At 37.0% G+C, this 19,608-nt stretch overlaps 1 protein-coding gene and 1 non-coding gene across 2 annotated transcripts in view; both read right to left on the minus strand.

Annotated features, from left to right (window-relative positions):
- Nucleotides 1–897: 897 nt before the first annotated feature.
- Nucleotides 898–19,608, minus strand: part of TLL1 (tolloid like 1) — a 137,943-nt gene continuing 119,232 nt past the window's right edge. Inside the window, exons 19-21 of the mRNA XM_042936680.1 lie at nt 11,891–12,104; nt 3,303–3,553; nt 898–2,101 (exon numbers count right to left, since the gene is read on the minus strand). Of these exons, the coding sequence (XP_042792614.1) occupies nt 1,967–2,101; nt 3,303–3,553; nt 11,891–12,104 (600 nt within the window). The 3' untranslated portion in view covers nt 898–1,966. The remainder of the gene's footprint in view (nt 2,102–3,302; nt 3,554–11,890; nt 12,105–19,608) is intronic.
- On the minus strand, nt 12,907–13,054 carry LOC122218839. Its single transcript, XR_006202148.1, has one exon. It is a non-coding gene; the product is annotated as a small nucleolar RNA SNORA62/SNORA6 family (small nucleolar RNA).

Below are 19,608 nucleotides of genomic sequence, written 5' to 3' on the forward strand. Positions count from 1 at the left end.
CAATAGTGACACATTCCCAAAGTAATGTTCAATAAGAACCGAAGATTGGTTGTAAAAATGTATTTACATAGTGTAATTCAAAGGCAAGAAAATATTTTTCAGGGCAATGACAAAGAAAAGAAACAAGCTACACCTGTGTGTATAGTTTAATTTGTAAAAATGAAGAGAAATACCCAATTTTATTGAATGTCAAATGTTCATGGACAGGTAACAGAAACTAAGGTATTTCACGTAGTCATCTACGTCAACATCAAAACATATCAAAACAGAGTTTCTGTAAAGGAAAAAGCCATTTTTATAATGGGGTTGATAATAATTAGAAGTTCCTATTAATTGTCCATGAAATCTCCTAAGAAAGGTGCTACTTCAGACAGGATTCTAGTAGAACTTGGCACATAAATTCTAACTTTTCCATCCCCCACTACGTTTCACCTTCTTATAGCTCCGCTCACCCAGACAACCTCACATATACACACACAATATTAAAAACACGCATGGCTTTAAAGCAGAAAATTCATTTTCTACAACAAAAGCAAGACACCGTATTTATACCCGATGTTCTCAGTCACGGAAATGGGTTTTCCTCATGGAGTTGCTAATTCACATACATTATTAAGTTCAACCTTTTGAAATGTGTGTCTCTAGGAGGATCTGTTTGATCATGTGCAAGAATTCTAAGGCATTATAAGTAGTTGTTCCACAGGACAAGTGCTGCCCTTGCAATGATATACTCTTGATACGTTTGACAAGTCTTTAGTCTTCAAATGCCACCAGACAGACATAGGGAGACATTCATAGTCTACAGGTGGTTGGCTCAAAGGTCAAAAATTTTGTTTAAAAAAAAAACGTTTATGGAATAGCACCATAGAAAGTCTTTCGGAAACAAATCCTTTTTCAACTGAATCCCAAGAAGAAAGAGAGAGCGAGAGAAAGAGAGAGAGAGAAAGAAAGAAATCTTTCAATGACTACGTGGCCTACTTACACTTCGTTTCTTTCTTTCTTTCTTTTTTTTTTAAATACAACATTAACCGTGACAACGTCAGCAATAACAGCTACGACAGGTTGACAACAACAGAAAAGACGATAGCAGCTCTGGTGACTTGAGAATGGACCATCCAGGCAGTCACTAGAAGAATTCTGTTCACACCTGTTGGGAGTTCTCTCACGCAGTTCTAAGACATCACAGCGCTTCTTAAGTTTGGTGTGAAAAGGCAGCACTTTCACTGAAAGAACTGAGTTTACCAATCAGATGGGCATTTTCCAGCATTTAAATAAATGATGTCTAGGGATTAACTGCAATAATGGACACTACTGACATTTCCAACTTGTCAAAATGCCAGTCAAATGAAGTGGTCACAAGATCATTTGCGTCTCAAAGAGGTGAATCTGGCCTGCAAGGAAAGTGACTAAGCTGAAGTATTCCAGTTTCCAAACATCGGACACACCCACAATTAAAGTACAAAGCACCCTCAAAAGACTCCCATTTCCCAACATCCTCTATGGATCTGCATCCAAGACACAAAGCCAAAGCAATTATCCTCAGACGCAGGAAGAGGGTTTTTCTGTATGTGCCCTGCAAGACCATTTTATTTCTCCCAAATGTTGAAGAATTGTCAAAAAGAACACTTTGCAAGGTCACAGACCCTGAACTGAACTGCTTGAATTGCAAGGCATCTGCATCAAGCTGTCAACAAAAGCTTGTGGAGTCTTCCTTGAAGTAACATGACGCCCTTCCGCCAGCTTTATTTGGATTTATACATCAAGCATGGAGCTCCAGTCTCCTGGTAATGCTGATCAGAGTTAGGTGAAAACTTCTCTTGTAGTACAGAGATAATTCTGGTCTTACAGTTTTCTTCTGTTCACACTCGTTATATAAAACATTTGTGCTAGTATCTTCATTTAAAAAAAAAAATACGTCTTCTCTCCATTCTGCACATTCCTTGATGTTCTGATGGAGGTTTTGGTGTTATTTTTTGGTATGCATGGTGTCTGGATATCTAATACTTTTGTATCTTATATGAAATCCTTTCTTGTTGATTGTGTCATCAGTGTGAAAATGAATTAAAACCGCATCCCCAATGGAGTAGATTTCTTCTGGTGGCTAAAGACAAAAAGAAACACACAGGCAAATAAACAAACAGAAGGAGTCATTTTTTTCTTCATTGAGATTCATATTTAGGATGGGGGGGAGTAGGGGTATATATGACTTAATCCTCTCAACAACCTGGAATAGTGAATACGTGTGGCTTCTTCATTTTACAGATGAGCAAACGTGAGTTTCAGAGAAGCAAATGACATGCTCAAGATCATAGTTATAGGTAGTGATGTCGCTGGGCTTGGAACAGAAGTGTGTTTTCAAGTTGGTGTGTCGTTTTTTTTTTCTTCCCCCAAAATTTTAAGCCAAGTTCCTTTGATTTAGAAATAAAGTGAGGTTCAAAGAGCATAAAGAGCTATCAAATTTGTTTCAGAAGGTGCTCTGAGGCAGAGACAGTTCCAGAATCCAAATCATCCCTCCCTTCCTGTTTCAATAATCTAAACACCAAGAATCTTTTTTGTTTCACTGCAGCTGGTATTTGGACAGGAGTTCAAGAGTATTCATGTTCAGTATTATTTAAGCAATAGACACTGATAGACAAAAAAAGAGCGGGGGTGGGGGGGCCTAATGTCTTCTGAACAAAATAAGTCTTCAGAAGACCACTTGATATTTATCTTAAGCTTTTCTTTTTCTTATTTCTCGTGGCAATGCTCTGTGACCTGTACGCTGGCATTCTGTCCCATGCACAAGTGACACACTGCAGTGGAACAGCATTCTGGTAGCACTGACTGAGTCCGCACAGCACTGGTGGACCCCACCACTCAGCAGGTGTATTCTTTGAGAGGGGAATGTCAACATGGGTTGTGTGCATATTACTTTGCCTTTATGCTGTAATTTAGGAAGTTGACCCAATTGTCAAAGGTGCGTGTTTAAATGTATTGCCTTTAGATTCTTCAAGGTTGAAATATTTATTACACAAGAAGAACATGAATAAAAAAGTTAGAATGTGGACACTAACAGCAAATTAGAGCTACCAAATTCATCCCTCTTGCGTGAGATTATTGAGAAAATTCAATAGAGATAGAGAAAGAGGTGAGGGAGAAGAGGCATAGTATAATTTGTCAAGCCAATAACAATACAGTGTAACCTTTTTTTTTTTTTGTAAAAATATTGTCAATTTGTACATGGCACACATAACAATCATGAATCATTGAGCTTTTTTTTTTTTTTCAATCTGGCTATGGTTTCCTGCTGGTACTGTATTTACCCCTGATCCACAGAATCGACCAAGCCCCACCGCTGTCGAATCGAGACCATCAAAGAGCTCAACATAGTCATAGCCACAGTCAGCTTCTTCCTCCACCTCGAAAATCGGGAAGGATAACTCCAGGCGAAAGCCACGTTCTGACACTACCAGCCATTCACAGTCGACCTGTCCTGGGTAGTTGTTATCACCAAACTGAGCATGCGAGTATAGATCTCTGGGTTTCGGTTCCGCTTTCAGTCGACCGCCGCACTCTGCCCGGAAAAGAAAAATGAAATAAATCCAGTGAGGTGTCACAAGTCCCCTTTCAAATTTGATGTAGTCTAACCCTCCTCTACTTTCTGAATTCATTTTCATCACCGGATGTGTGTCCCATAATTGTGGAGTCTGTGCAACAGGTACTGACATGGGCACTACACGCAGACTGCTGGGTTGGAATACCACCTCCAACACCTGCTAGCTCAGTTACTTTATACGAGTGATGCCATTTCTCTGATCCATAGGGCAAAATGCAGGTGATAACAATATAACAACAGTAGCAATCTTAGCGGGCTTTGAGGATTGAATGAATACATGAAAATCACTTAAAACAGTGCCTAGCGTCTAGTAACTCTTAATAAATATTTTTGTTACACACGATACTGTTTTTAGTTCCAAATAACTAGTTCTAATAGAAAAAAGATCATTATCTTCATTCAAGTTTAATCTTAATCAATTAAGAACCCAGAATCCAAACGAATAAGAAAGAATTTAAAAATCAACAACAAAAAAAATATAAGACACCTGGGTAGCTCAGTCGGTTAAGCGTCCGACTCTTGGTTTTGGCTCCAGTCATGGTTTTGCAATCTGTTGAGTTCAAGCCCCACATCGGGCTCCCTGCTGGCAGTGCGGAGCCTGCTTGGGATTCTCTCTCCCTCTCTCTCTGCCCTTCCCCACCCTCCACTCTGTCTCTCTCTCTCAAAGATAAATAAGCTTTAAAAAAATCAACAAAATGTATAAAATTTCTATGTGTGTGTGCATGATATAAAACTCTACATAGAATATATAGAACAGTTTGACTTGGGTAGAAATATTTACCTAACTGGGTTGGGAAAAACATACACACATCCTTAATTGCAGTTACCTTTGTAGTTCCAGAAGCTACTAAGTATATTTGTGTTTGTAATAAATAAAAAATTTAAATGCTCTTTTCACAGCTTCTTTTTCAGAGAGATATCAATAAACTTATGGATTACCAGTTATTACTTTTGTCATTAGAGGTAAATGTACCAAATAGGTAAGTATGCATAAAAATTTGTAGCTAGTGTAATTTAGATACAACACTTTAAAAAATTTTTTTCTCAGAAACTTTGTAATCTTCCCCCTGCCAAACCTCCTAATAACTAGGGCCTATATAGGTTATTATCCCTAATAACTAGGCATTATATGTATTATTATGGCAGAGGGTTGGGGGCAAAGGAGATAAAGAAAGGGATATAAACATGTCAGAAGCAAGTAGAGTTTCTTTCTATCTCTGTTTGTCAAGCACTGAGAGATCCCTGGGAAGCCACAATTTCAGTGCTAAGACCGGGAAAATCCCAGGAGAAGTGGAATAAGTTGGGAGGAGACAGAAATGAAAGCCCAAGATGAAAAGATGTGGACAAGCAGGACACTGGCTTTCAAACCACAACTGTGACATTGTCATGATCATGCGACCAAACCATCCTCAGCAGCACCCTGTGAGGATGAATTGTGCAATTACAAACACTTAGCTGGAGTTTTCAGGTCTGTGTACAGTTTACCCACACTGTGGTTTGGTGACTTTCAATAACAAAATATTTCTGAATCTCCAGGATGGAACCACCGTTCAGATGTGTCTAAATATATGTAGGTACAAAGACATTTAGATTCGTGTGTGTGGCTAATATCCAACTGGAGTTCCAACCACGAGAATGACTGCCCCCTAGGCTGTGCTCCATGGTGAATGTCAATGTCCCTTTATGTTCCCGGTGGCAGACGGGGCATCCTGCACAATCACTCGATATGGGTGCTACTATCGCCCATGTAAAAAGCTGAAAGCTGGACTCATCTCTTAAATATTGTCTCTTGAGTCCTACAGACTGTGAACCAAACATCCTACCCTTCCTACCAGGGCAGGGCGCTCTTCTTTTTAAAAATTTTTTTTTTTTAACGTTTATTTTCGAGACAGAGAGAGACAGAGCGTGAACAGGGGAGGGGCAGAGAGAGAGGGAGACACAGAATCCTAAGCAGGCTCCAGGCTCTGAGCTGTCGGCACAGAGCCCGACGCGGGGCTCGAACTCACAGACCGTGAGATCATGACCTGAGCCGAAGTCGGACGCTTAACCGACTGAGCCACCCAGGTGCCCCAGGGCGCTCTTCTAAGTCCAAAAATTACGGTCCTTCCCCTGTGACAGAACCCCACAGCCAAACTACCTGGGTCCAAATCTGGTCTCTGCCCTTCATCCGTTGTGGGACTGTATCTCACACTTCATTTCTAAGACAAGCATCATACACAGTAGCCCCACCTCGGGGTCTAGACAAAGAGTGAATGGTTTAATATGTGTAAAATGCTTGGAAGGTAACTGGCACATAGGAAAGGCTGTCTTAGTGGAAGCTACCACCATTTCTGCCATAATTTTCCAGTGAGAACATTGAAATGCCATCATCTGTGCTGCTAGGGATCCATTCAGGTATGAAATGAAAAGCCAGAAAAAAATGAAAAACAATTGAAAACACTATTAATCTGCTATCATAATGGAAGACTTAAATTTTTGAAGCCCGGGAAAATATTTTGTGAAACATATTTCCAAATGTAATATGTAAGTGTATAAACTGGTGTAATCTCATTTAGAGGTTTTTTAAAAGTCTACCTGTTCTCAAAGTTTGATATAATTGCCGGATTTGTTTTGGTTTCAACTTTTTAAAAAACTTTTATCCCACAGCCAGGAAGAGCTGAAGGCACAGACTGTGTGTTCGGAAGAAGGCTTTAGTTTCAGTGTGCCTGCCTTGTACAAACAAAGTAGCAAGACAAAGACCAGGGTCCAGAAGATACAATTCTCTGCCAGTCCCAACTTCCAACAAAAATCAAGGAGGAAATGAACTAGTTGAACAAAATGGAAAAGGAGGGGCTCCTGGGTGGCTCAGTCAGTTGAACCTCTGGCTTCGGCTCAGGTCATGACCTCGCAGTTTGTGAGTTCAAACCCCGTGTGGGGCTCTGTGCTGACGGCTCAGAGCCTGGACCCTGCTTCAGATTCTGTGTCTCCTTCTCTCTATGCCCTGCCCCGCTCAGGCTCTGTATGTGTGTGTGTCTCTCTCTTAAAAATAAACATTTAAAAAAATTAAACAAAAAATGGAAAGGGAGATTTCATGAAACCACTCAGGCTCTGTGTGTGTGTGTGTGTGTGTGTGTGTGTGTGTATGTCAAAAATAAACATTTAAAAAAAGTAAACAAAAATGGAAAGGGGATTTCATGAAACGTTTGTGAATCTAAAAATGACAGTGAAGAGTTATAACTGGGTTTTATTGAAAATTTCTAGAAAATGGCAATATTCAAAATAAATAAATTATATTTAAGGGTGACTAAAAATATTTCAGAAAGTTCACCGGCTTTCGTTTATCTGTTTCAGAGCACAACTGCATTCCTATGGATCACTACTCAAACTAATAAATCTGGAATTAATAATCCAACAGTGAAAAAGAGACAGAGACAGAGAATTTAGTCCACAGAATAAAATTTTTAAGAACAAACATTTGAATATTATATGCAGAAGAGGTGTGATTTTAATATGCCCTGAGAGAAATTCCATACGCAGAAAATAGGCAGAATGAGGGCAATTGCTTACGAGTGTCTTTGAGAATCCTTGTGGCAATTCTTCAAAATTTAGTTCATATATCATTTAATATGGTCCCTATAAAGGATGTTTTTTAGGTAAATACACTCCCTGCAAATATTCTGTTCATTTACTAAGTTGGAACAATATAAAAGTAGTGTAGCATGTCAGCAATATTGTTTTTAAATCAATTGTTTGAATGTACTCTATAAGCTGCCAGAACATCTTCTACAGAATTCTGGAAAATGAAAATAAAGCTGCATAAGATAGGTGACAAGAAGGGAAGAGAAGCCTGGGGGTGACTTTCCTTTTAATTTGGAAAGACATGATTGTTTGTTTCCTGATAAAGTATTAAATTCCCAAAGAGGTCCTGTAACTTGACCTACAAATGCCTTTAGTGGACATTCTAATTTAATTAAGTTATATCAAAATAATTTCCTTGCTAAGAAGTTTAATAATGTATTATTTTATTTTTTTTTAATGTCATTGATAAATAGTATGATGTTGTATGCTCCAGGAAAGAAGTCCTACCAGATGGGCCATGTTTTATTTTATGCATTTATTTTCTTAATATTTCAAGTTTTTATTTAAATTCTAGTTGGTTAACATAGTTGTAATATTAGTTTCAGGAGTGGAATTTAGTGATTCGTCACTTACATACAATACCCAGCACTCATCACAAGTGCCCTCCTTAATGCCAATCACCCATTTTGCCCAACCCCCGCCCACCTCCCTTCCATCAACCATCAGTTCCTTTTCTGTAGTTAAGACTCTCCTATGGTTTGCCTCCCTGTCTCTGTTTTTTTTTAATGTTTATTTATTTTTGAGAGACAGAGACAGAGACAGAGAGACAGAGAGACAGAGCGTGAGTTGGGGAGGGGCAGAGAGAGAAGGAGACACAGAATCCAAAGCAGGCTTCAGGCTCTGACCTGTCAGCACAGAGCCCGACGCGGGGCTCACACCTGTGAACTGCAAGATCATGACCTGAGCCTAAGTTGGATACTTAACTGACTGGGCCACCCAGGCGCCCCAGATGGACCATGTTTTAAAATATTATTTTCTCTTCACATTTCCCCCTTTTTCTGTATGATAGCCATATCCTCTGAGAGAATACACAGGAGATATATATATATATATATATATATATATATATATATATATTTATTTATTTTTTTAATTTTTTTTTTTTTTTACTGGAGGATTTGTTTCCTTTCATAAGTTTATTTAAGGGTAGTGGAATACCATTTGTTACCTGATTAAAATATATTTAGGCTTAGAATTTGGACACTATCAGAGAATAAAAAGGACTCTTCCCAATAAAGTCCATTACTCGTGGATTTTTTTTACATAGCATTACTTGTGAAAAAAAGTAGCCATAAAACCATATTAGAGCAATATTTCTAATCAGCTGGCTTCAAAATTCATGGTATTAGAAACTTGTGGATAAAACTCAAATTTTATACAGAAATATATATAAATTTACTCAAGCAAATTAAAAGGGATATTTCAGGGCCCATCAATAAGAGTTACAGATATTCTAGAAGCAGTTAAACAATGAATAAGAGTTTTATACATGCAGAAAAAATTGACTGATGTAGTACTGGACTTGGCTGTCTTGTCAGTAGAAATTGACTGAAAAATCCTAAGTACAGAAACATCTGAAAATCAGAAGTTTAACTTGCCAGACTGTAAGCTGTCAACAGGCAGGAATTCCTTCTATTCCTTATCAACTCCCACAAATTGCTAAATTTTTTGCTATAAATTACCAATACCTTATAGTCTACCCAAAGCAGGTGTCAAATAAATATGTGATGAAAGACTATGGGATAAATTAACTTATTAAAGAGAACGCTTTAGGAGACATAAATAGGAGGCAGTACCTCAGAGGATTTCAACATGTATGGCTACTAGAAAGTAACAGCATAAAACAAATCTACCCAGAAAAGATGCCTGGTTAAGTGAGAGCAAAAATTTATGCATAAAGAAAAAAAAAACGCAAACAGATAATATGAAAAATTTTGATAACAGCAAATGAGCCCGAGTTAAGAAGCCAGGATTCTAATACCAACTATTATTTTTTTGTTCTACTTCAGGCATTTAAGTTTTTGTTCGGAATCCTTAACTGTGAGATGACAGGGCTGGATTAAAAGATATCCAGGGTACGTTTTCACCTAACGAAAATATGACTCATGTTGCTCAATTGGGTATTTGAATGCATGTGAACAGAACAGGGAAATAAAATAGGCCTAGCCAGTTACATACTTTAAACAGAGGGTTTTTTAAAACTTACATAAGGAAAAATTCAATCTCTACCATTGCTTCAATAACAGACCAGTTTGGTATCCTTTTTCTTCCTAATCTGAAACTTTTACATTAAGAGAAAATATACTGTGGTGGAAAGTATGTGAGCTTTGGAGATAGGTAGTATAAAGATTAAATTCAGGCTTTGACATAATTTTAGAAATCTCTAAAAAATAATTAATCAATTTCTTTATCTGAAAAATGAGAATTTGGATGATTAATTAATTTTAGAGATTTCTAAAATTTCTTTATCTGAAAAATGAGGATAATAATACATCATATAGTCTTTATCTGAAAAATGAGGATAATAACACATCGTATAGTCTTTATCTGAAAAATGGGGATAACACATCGTATAGTCTTTTGAGGATTCAGTATACGTAAAGTGTATATATTAAGTACATGTGTGTGCCTAAATGCCAAATGCATGCTATATAGACCATCAGATCTCAATATGTGATCTCATTGAGAAACTAGATCCTAACAATGGGTTCTTATATAAACACTGCAAATAGGGTTCATGAGCAGAGGCCATGCAAAATTAACAAGTTGTGGAGTTTTACAGCTATAAGAAACCTTAAATAGTAGTTTACAGATAAAGAAACAGATCCAAAGAAATGATCCTTTCCAACGTTCCCAGCTAGGTAATGGCATCATTAGACCCAAACCCCAAATGTATCAACATCCCAGAACATGATATAAGTCTTAATCCTTCTACTTACCAAAGGTAAGAAGAGATAGTATGAGATACTATAAAAGTAAGTTTTTACTAACGTAAGAAAGAGGAATTCATAGACAGGAAAATTAAAAATATTATATAGTCAGATATTTCAAGAACTTTGACAGCATATTTTTATACTGCTTTCTTGGAACTTATGATACCCAGGATATTAAAGTATGCATATATATGCCATAAACTCTGTGCTATCAGAAAAGTATTGATGAAGTAATGGGATTCCAATCATTCCATCCCTTCAATGCATAACAAGTTATCAGGAAAATATTTAAAGAGTACATGTCAAATGGGTGGAAAATCATTAGTACGAAAGGTCTATAGTCCATGAAAAATTTTTCACAAACATAATATATATAATATATATAAATATAAATATATAAATAATTTTAAATATAAATATTTATACTAATCCTGAGAAACAATTAATTTGAATTATCAATGAGTCCAACCATTCCTAGTATGAATTAGATCAATATTTTGACAATATTCACTTTTTTTAAATGTTTTTTTTATGTTTATTTTTGAGAGACAGAGAGATACAGAGCACGAGTGGGGAAGAGGCAGAGAGAGAGGGAGACACAGAATCTGAAGCAGGCTCCAGGCTCTGAGCTGTCAGCACAGAGCCTGATGCGGGGCTCGAACTCACGGACTGCGAGATCATGACCTAAGCCGAAGTCGGACGCTCAACTAACTGAGCCACCCAGGCGTGCCCTGGACAATATTCACTTTCTCACATACAGACTTCAATATAAATCTAATGCTCATAACAAAATGTATTAAACTGGAAAGTAATATTGGATAATGGAATAATTAAAATTCTGATTTCCCGCATAAAATTAAAAAAATTCAAACAAAAAATCAGGAAACCATGATGAAAATTACTACACTCAAAATGTTTCCTGGTAAAATATGTATACTATTTCTAGTGCATTTTACACCAAGATGGATTTCTACCAGGCGGTGTCTAAACGGTTTATGCATCATAAGTGCCACTAGGTGGCACTATAAGCTAAATGACTTTAGGAAACTACAATCAACTGATTTTTTATTTTTAACTGAACGAAAAAAAAAGGACATTTCCTAGACATTTATGAACTATATTATTAGGCTGGCTCCAAGTTATAAAAAATGTTATTCTACATTTTGCCTAAAATTTTCCATATTTTTCTAAATTATATTTTATTTCTTGAAGATTTTCATTACAAAGTCAAATTAGGGATTAGGATTAGGAAAAAGATTGTGTTCCATACCAAATAAAGGGAAAAACAAATGAGGCTCTGTAAAACAGAGAGATAAATCTCAAAACTGAGATTTATAAAAATATATTAATTCAAAATCTAGGTAACCAGGTAGGATGTTAGAGAAAACATAATTCTTGAATACTAAGATATAGATTTTTAACTGTTAAACAGAACATATAAATCAAACTGCCAAAGTGAATATGGAACATATTATACAAATATTTAGAGATAATTCTACCTGGTCATACTGCATTGAACATGAATGAGATCAAATTACTGCATTTCCTTTTAATGTTCAACAACTACAAAGACATATAGGTAGGATGCAACATTGCTCTCAAATATTTTACAAAATGCTCCAGTGAGATTTCTTCTACTGTCCTCAGAGATTCGTTAATGTTCCTGTTATAGGATCCACTGCATTCATTCCCGGAAGAGAAACCTAGATCTTAGGAAAGAGAAACATGGCCCTGATTTGCTGACCTGTAGAATGTGTGGCTTGAAAGCCTTTTCTTTGAACAGATGCATCAGAAATAAACCGAACAAACATTTTATTTCCGGTGGCCACAAGGGGCTCTGGTATCTTGCTGCCACATAGTCGTCCAAGAATTGGTGATTTTTCTGTTTCTCCATCAAATACTTCCAAATGATCATAAGCACACTCTTGATGCTGTTCAATCTCAAACTCACTAAAGGCCTAGTTAAAAAAAAAAAAAAAGAAAGAAAGAAGAAGAAGAAAGGAAAAGAAAAATAAAAAATCACATATCACTCAAAATGGGTTCTTTCCTTTGGAGCAGAAATACAGATCAATAAAACATGCTCAGGACATATAAATAAAGAAATCCATGTGGAGCATTACTGAAAGAGTGTGAAATCAACAGAATGTAAAATCTCTGCAAAAACATAAAGAGGAAAACAATGCAATAACTCCGGGTGAAATTCTACTATTCAACTATTTCAACTAAATCTACTATGACAATCTACTCCAAAATACAGACAAATTGTAATCACAAAGTGACATTTTATTCTGAATATAATTCTAAGTTTACACTGAATGCATCAGAAAACAAAAATTGAATTTTAACATTTTTAAATTTTTTTAAAAAGTTGAATCCTCTGGTTTTGATGATCATAAACTATTGAACATCATATACTACCTTGGATGTACTTTGTGTGCAAGTACCTTGGGACACTTAAGCAGAAAACCTCTTACAGTTATTGTTATATCTTCACAAAAATTAAGCACAGTAGATCTTAATAGGATAACTAAAAGGGAATTTTCACTATATACTTCTTTATTTAGATCCTACAAACCCATATTATTAGAGAGTCTTAATATGATTTTAGGCTACATTATTGTTAATTTACTTTTAAGATAGATGGTATACTTATTTTAATATTTAGAGTCTTGCCAAGTTTAGTATGCCTTTAAAAATTATTTTAAGTTTCCTGCATAGTAATTTTTATGTATGAGTCTGAGCAATTTATTATTTTTTTATACTTGTAGCAAGAATTACTATCAAACTCCACTCACTGGGCCAGAAACCAGTGTTAACGAAAGACTCGCCCTCATGTAGCACACTACCTACACTTGTGAGTTCATCAGCCAGCCAGCGGCCTCACTTCCATGCTTTAACAAAGTACAGAAGCAAATTCTTAAAATGAAAATTCATTAAATGTATAACACATATTAAACATCACAAAGGAACGTGTAATCGAGACAGACTGAAAATAGTAATATCCAAACTATTAATAATTCCAGAAATTCTAGGTTATTTGCCATCGCCAATTAAGGCTTTTTCCTTTCCCTGAAAAAACCATCATGCCTTCAAGAAATAAACTATAGCTTCCACTAAAGTCTATAGAGCAAAGCTAAAACAAAATAATAAGGAAAACAACACCAAAGAAAGAGAGCATGTACTCAAAAAATTCACTAATGTTGCTGTGGTCTCTGCAGCTTAAAATATTTGCACAGGGGCGCCTGGGTGGCGCAGTCGGTTAAGCGTCCGACTTCAGCCAGGTCACGATCTTGCGGTCCGTGAGTTCGAGCCCCGCGTCGGGCTCTGGGCTGATGGCTCAGAGCCTGGAGCCTGTTTCTGATTCTGTGTCTCCCTCTCTCTCTGCCCCTCCCCCGTTCATGCTCTGTCTCTCTCTGTCCCAAAAATAAATTAAAAACGTTGAAAAAAAAAAAAATTAAAATATTTGCACAAAACTTTTTACAGACACGTTTTTGATGCAATATGGTGAAACTGTCACAATTCTAAGTTTAATCAAAACCATCAGTTTTGTAATTTTGAAAGAAAAAATCGACTAAGAATTAAGAATGGTTTTCCTTTGGTGCTGACCACAGTTATCTATCCCTTAACGCATTGCCGTCTACTATCACTGACTTTGGAGGAGTAAGGGAAGAAACGAAAGAAGCAATTTATATTAATTAGGGAGGAGGAGAAAGCAATGGAAGCTACTTAAAAGAAGAAACAAAAGAAAAGAAAGAGGTCTGATCTCTGCTGTTGTATATTCCGCCGCATCCTACTTAAAAGTATAAATTAAAATGTTATAACCAACGAGCCTCAGAGAGTCATTATGTATTATAATTATAATGGGTAAAAAGGATTGTTCGCTGCATTCTACCAAGACACTGGATAGTGTGAAAAAGATTAAATACAGCACAAAGAGTCTTACTGGAAACAAACCCACAAAAAGCAGTGCAGAAAGATACAGTGAACAAGGAGACTTTAGCAGAGTGTATTTATCATGAAGTACAACATTCAAAGCAGGGTGATCACTGACGTTTCCCGCTTATTTAGCTCTGCAATCCAGTGGCAGAGAATGGACTAGAGCAGACGCAGTGTATGAGTGATATAGAAGACTCTGAATGGATGGTCGGCTGGACGTCCATTCGTTTACCTGTCTACCGATTCCATGTTTATGGCCAACCCCAGGGACGGAAATGCTGTAAAAGGAGAAGGCCACCCCTTCAGGTTTTCTGCATCTCATGAGACGGTATTCAGTCAGCTCCTAGGACTTTTGTGACATATACACAGTCTCAGTATCAGTTTGTGACTGTTAAGAAACCAACAGGAGAAAATTGGCTTATCCTCACTTAGAATTTCTGCAGATTAAATATGAAACCAAGCTTCTGAATTATAAGACCAGGGTTATTTCAAGAAAAAAAAACAACAACAACACTGTTTCAGGAAAATGACATCTGAAAACCATTGCATGTTGAATAACTACCTCTTTTGAATGTGATTTAGAGTCATTCATCTAAAAAGACCAGAAAAACTTACTGTGAAGAAGTGAAAATTGTAAGAACGATGGGGGGTGGGGATGGGGGTGGGGGTGGGGTGATGGCATTCTAAAGCATATCCTGTAAGTAAAAGTTAAAATGGGATCAGAATTTACAGACCACACATGTTCAGTCCATTGAAAAGTAAGTGAATGAGATAACTAAGTGACTATTTCACTCCCTAATGAAATGCAGGATGTCTGGAGTGAATCATAACATCTGTTTTACAGAACAGAGCAACACCACACAGAGTGGCAGTGCGCTTGTGGGCTGGGGGCATACTGACACCTGGTTTGGAGCCAACTGGCTCCCGCTTTTTATCAAATTACTAATGGAATCGGACTGACTCTGGAAGAGTCAAATTAGGCAAAAGTTTTGCAGCTGACATATTCCCAAGTGATGCAAACAATTCTCCTTCATTAAGGTCTTAGTGACTGTTCCTCCTGGAATTGGTAGCAGCTTGTTAGTTCATCTGCAAAGATTGGGTGGTCCTTTTCCAGAAGTCAGTCTAACCCCAATGCTTCCACACAAGCAAAAGCGTGACCAATTCACATGCCGAGATCTCATAAATCTGGCACTTAATATCATAGAGATATTCACATTAGAGACCTCCATATGTAGTGACATTGCCTCAATAAAAAACATTTCTAGGCCATAGAAAGGTATTACAGGGGTCCATGGGACACTGGGAAAACCTCACAAAATATTTTTGTAGAATTCCTAAAGATACAGTGAGACACAGTTTATTACTTTCTTTTATGATGCGTCCTGAGCCATGAATATCTATATCTAAATAATGCAGAATACGGAGATTTCTAGCCACTAGGAATCAATGTCACAGAATTGCTTCCCTCGCACCCCCGAAGACACTTAGAATCCCCAAACATCCTTCAACTACACAATGGTAACAGGACAGCTAAGCAAAGCTGATGTATGGAGCGGTAAGAAAGTCTGATTTCTGCTGAAACACTGCCCTCTTTTTTGGTACTTTAAAATATTTTTCTTAGGTATTTACACTAAAACTTTATAGGCATTTTAGTATTCGAACATTTAAACCTTACTCAGTCCATGATTATATTTCTATGATTTTAAGGTTACTAATCTAAGTTTGAAAAAACAAAACAAAACAAAAAAGAGCAAATAACCATGAGCTCTCATCAGAAATACTAATGGATTTCCCACAAGGCAAACCAAGAGCTTAAGGAGTCTCATTCAAAAGAAATAAAATTGAATTCTCATTTTGGGCTGTGGAAAGAATAACTATGTGTTTCTGGAACTCCCAAGCAAGCCTAATCTACCTAGCTGGCCCCCCGCCAGGCTTCCATATGCAGCCTCACATGAACATCTGTAGAGGTACTTTGATTGAAAATACAGGCGGTGGCTAAAGGGTAAAGTCATTCAGAGTTGCCATATATATTCATGAAGGACAAGAAAATAAAATCATAGCATTCAATGCAAAAATACAATTTAGCCAGCATGACCATTAAAAGTGAGCGAATGAAAGACGCTGATGCAATCTGAGCAGCTGTGAGATAAGATTTAGCACTCCCTGGGCCCAGCCATCCTTCATCTTTTCCTGTCTTCGGTAAGAACTGTCAGTTGGTTTCCCACAAGATACTGGAAGGAGTAAAGGCCACTGGGAAAAATGGCAGCATGGAATACAGACCCTAGCCTTCTGATTCAAATGACCTTTTCTCCCCCCATGAGTCCTCTATAGCTGTGGTCAATACACTTTCTGTGAATTTATAGTGGAGAATTATGTAACATTTGTAGGTGCTTTTGTTTTCTAAATATCCCATATCTAAAGCTATAAATTGCAACTATATAACTTCACAAAACTCCAGGATAGGATAAACACGACATGAGCACATATTGCTATATGCTCCTATGCCTGGAATTTTGTTTCTGTGTTGTTGGTCTGTTTTTGTTTTATTTTCTATTTAATGTGGAGCAATTCAAAACATTAAAAAAGTACCAAAAATGTAATGATGAGTCTCCAGAATCAAGACAGGAGGAAACCAGGAGTAAAATAGATCCTTGTCTTATTCATTCAGAACTTGATTTCTTTTCTAATAAGAAGACATTTTCCCCCCAACTACCTTTTAATCAAGGTTTCTTTCTATTGTAAAGCTATTATCACATAGTCAGCATCTCCTAGTTAAACACACACACAAACACAGAGAAAGCAAATGTATTAGTTTCCTATTGTTGCTGTAGCAAATTACCGTAAATTTAGTGGCTTAGATGACACATATTCACTCCCTGCCAGCTATGAAGGTTAGAAGTCTAAAATGGGTGAGCAGCACCAGACCTTCCAGAGGAAGGTGATGATGTTTCCTTGCGTTTTGCCCATCTTCTGGAGGCCGCTCTCATTCTTCGGCTCATATCCCTTTCTTCCATCTTCAAAACCAACAGTATAGCATCTCCTCTCTGATCTCCTGCTCCTGTCTTGTAAGCACCCTTGTGATTACAGCAAGCCCACCCAGATAATCTAGGATAATCTTTCCATTTCAAGATCTTTAATTTAACCACAGCTCCTTTTGCCACATAAGGTAACACGTGCACAGGTTCTGGGGATTAGGACACGGGCATCTTTGGGGGATGAGGAACATTATTCTGTCTACCACAGAAATTAAGAGCTAAATATTTCCACCCTCTGTGATTTCAGGGAAAATAATCACAAACGATTATGGACTTCATGATTTCAAACCCTTTTACCCTGACCTTCTTAACAAACTAGGTAAATTCTGCCTGGCAAATCTAGTTTTCAGGCTGTTTTTGTAATTAAAACAGTTACTGAAACACAACCACGTCCATTCATTTGTGTACTGTCTGTGGATGCTTTCACACCAAAGCAGCGGATTAAAATTGTTGCAACACAGACTACACAGTCTACGAAGTCCATATTATTTCCTATCGGCTCTTTAAAGAAAAAGTTTTCTGACAAATAATTATTAGCTGTATTTTTAATTGTTGGTACTGAATTTCAACTTCATAAGGCTACACAAAAACTTGATCATGGTTGAATTACCCAATAAAATGGTATATAATTTTTATTATTGATCATTGTCATAATTGTAATTGCTATTTGGATATCATATATCAGTGTTTATTGGCTTTTACAGGGCATTATGCCAAATACTTAATATACAAGTTCATTTGATACACTTACAACATTCCTAAGTATTATCTCCAATTTCCTATCTAGAAATGGAGACTAAAAGGATGAGTATCTTTCTCAAGTATCATCTCAAGATGGCTAGTAAGTAGAAACCTTACGTTTAGACACAAGTCACTTTAAATTCAAAATATATATGGTCCTAACCTCTTTTTATTTCTCTGTTGTATGTTCATTTTACTTCATCATTGTAACTTTGTCTTATTAACATTTCCCATTGAAATTAGTATATATGCACACATATGTAGCAATTATGGATCTTTTTTCTCTCTGATGCAGGATGCTAAAATAAATAAGACAAAATAAAATAAAAGGTAGAGAAAGAATCTCGGGCTTGAAGGTCCTTAGACCCCTGCCAGCTTTACACACTTGCCAACCCCCCTAAACTGCATCCTTCTCCACAAGTGTCATTTGTGAGCCCAACGTGAGATAATATGCATGATACCACTTTGAAACCATTAGGCATTATCCTGACATTAGTTCTCAGTGCTCTTTAGTCCCAGCATGATTTTGTGAGGCGCAAGAAGTACCCTGTGAAGCTACATTTTATTACCTGGAGGGCACTCTTACGAATAGGCAAATTTGAGGACATTTATGTTTTTATTTGTGGAATTTCGTATGAGAGAGTGCCTATGTTACAACGTTTTAAAACACACTATCAGGCTCTCAGGATCCCAGCTCTCCCGCTTACTACATTTACACGAAGACAGTATTTCAGGGTTTTCTAAAGATCAGAGCAGGTATCAAAAAAAGTTTATAAAAGAATGTACAAAAATATCTTTAAGAACTGGCGTAATCATCCATAAACACAACTCTACTTAATTTTTATATTTCGTTTTATAATAGTCAATTCATGATTTAAGGACAAAAATTATGAGTATGTTCATTATGTACTATAGACATAATTTAGGTTATTATTGTATTAAAATTGTTGCTTTATATTATTGAACAGTATTTACTGTGTCATTTTTTAAAAAATCACCTTTAGGGGCACCTGGGTGGCTCAGTCGGTTGGGCGACCGACTTCAGCTCATGTCATGATCTCACAGCTGGTGAGTTCAAGCCCCTCATTGGGCTCTGTGCTGACAGACCCTGGAGCCTCCTTCGGATTCTGTGTCTCCCTCTCTCTCTGCCCTTTGCTTGCACTCTCTCACTCTCTTTCTCTCTCAAAAATAAATAAATATTAAAAAATATTTTTAAAACATTTGCCTTTTTAAATTTTTTCTTGTTTTTTTTTAACGTTTATTTTATTGTGTTTTGTTGTTTTGTTTTTTGAGAGACAGAGAGAGAGTGAGCAGGGAGGGGCAGAGAGAGATAGAAAGAGAAAGAGAGACACACACACACACACACACACACACACACACAGAATCTGAAGCAGGCTCCAGAGTCTGAGCTGTCAGCACAGGCCCTATGGGGGGCTCAAACTCACAAACCGTGAGGTCATGACCTGAGCCAAAGTTGGATGCTTAACCAACTGAATCACCCAGGTGCCCCCCCCCCCTCAAAAAAATCGCCTTTGAAGATTTCCTGCTTGTGTATCAGGTGGTATATACTACAACCGAATAGTATTCTGGCTATACATTCTGGACTTTACAGAGTAAATCTGTCAGGAGAGTACAGATCATCAAGCACAGGAGAGTGCTTGTTTTAAGCCATGAGGCTTTGGGTTAATTTGTTACAAAGCAATAGATAACTAAAACAGTACATAAAATAGTTGCATTAAAATGCCAAAAG

This window comes from Panthera leo, chromosome B1, assembly GCF_018350215.1.
Source record: "Panthera leo isolate Ple1 chromosome B1, P.leo_Ple1_pat1.1, whole genome shotgun sequence".
Taxonomy (NCBI): Eukaryota; Metazoa; Chordata; class Mammalia; order Carnivora; family Felidae; genus Panthera; species Panthera leo.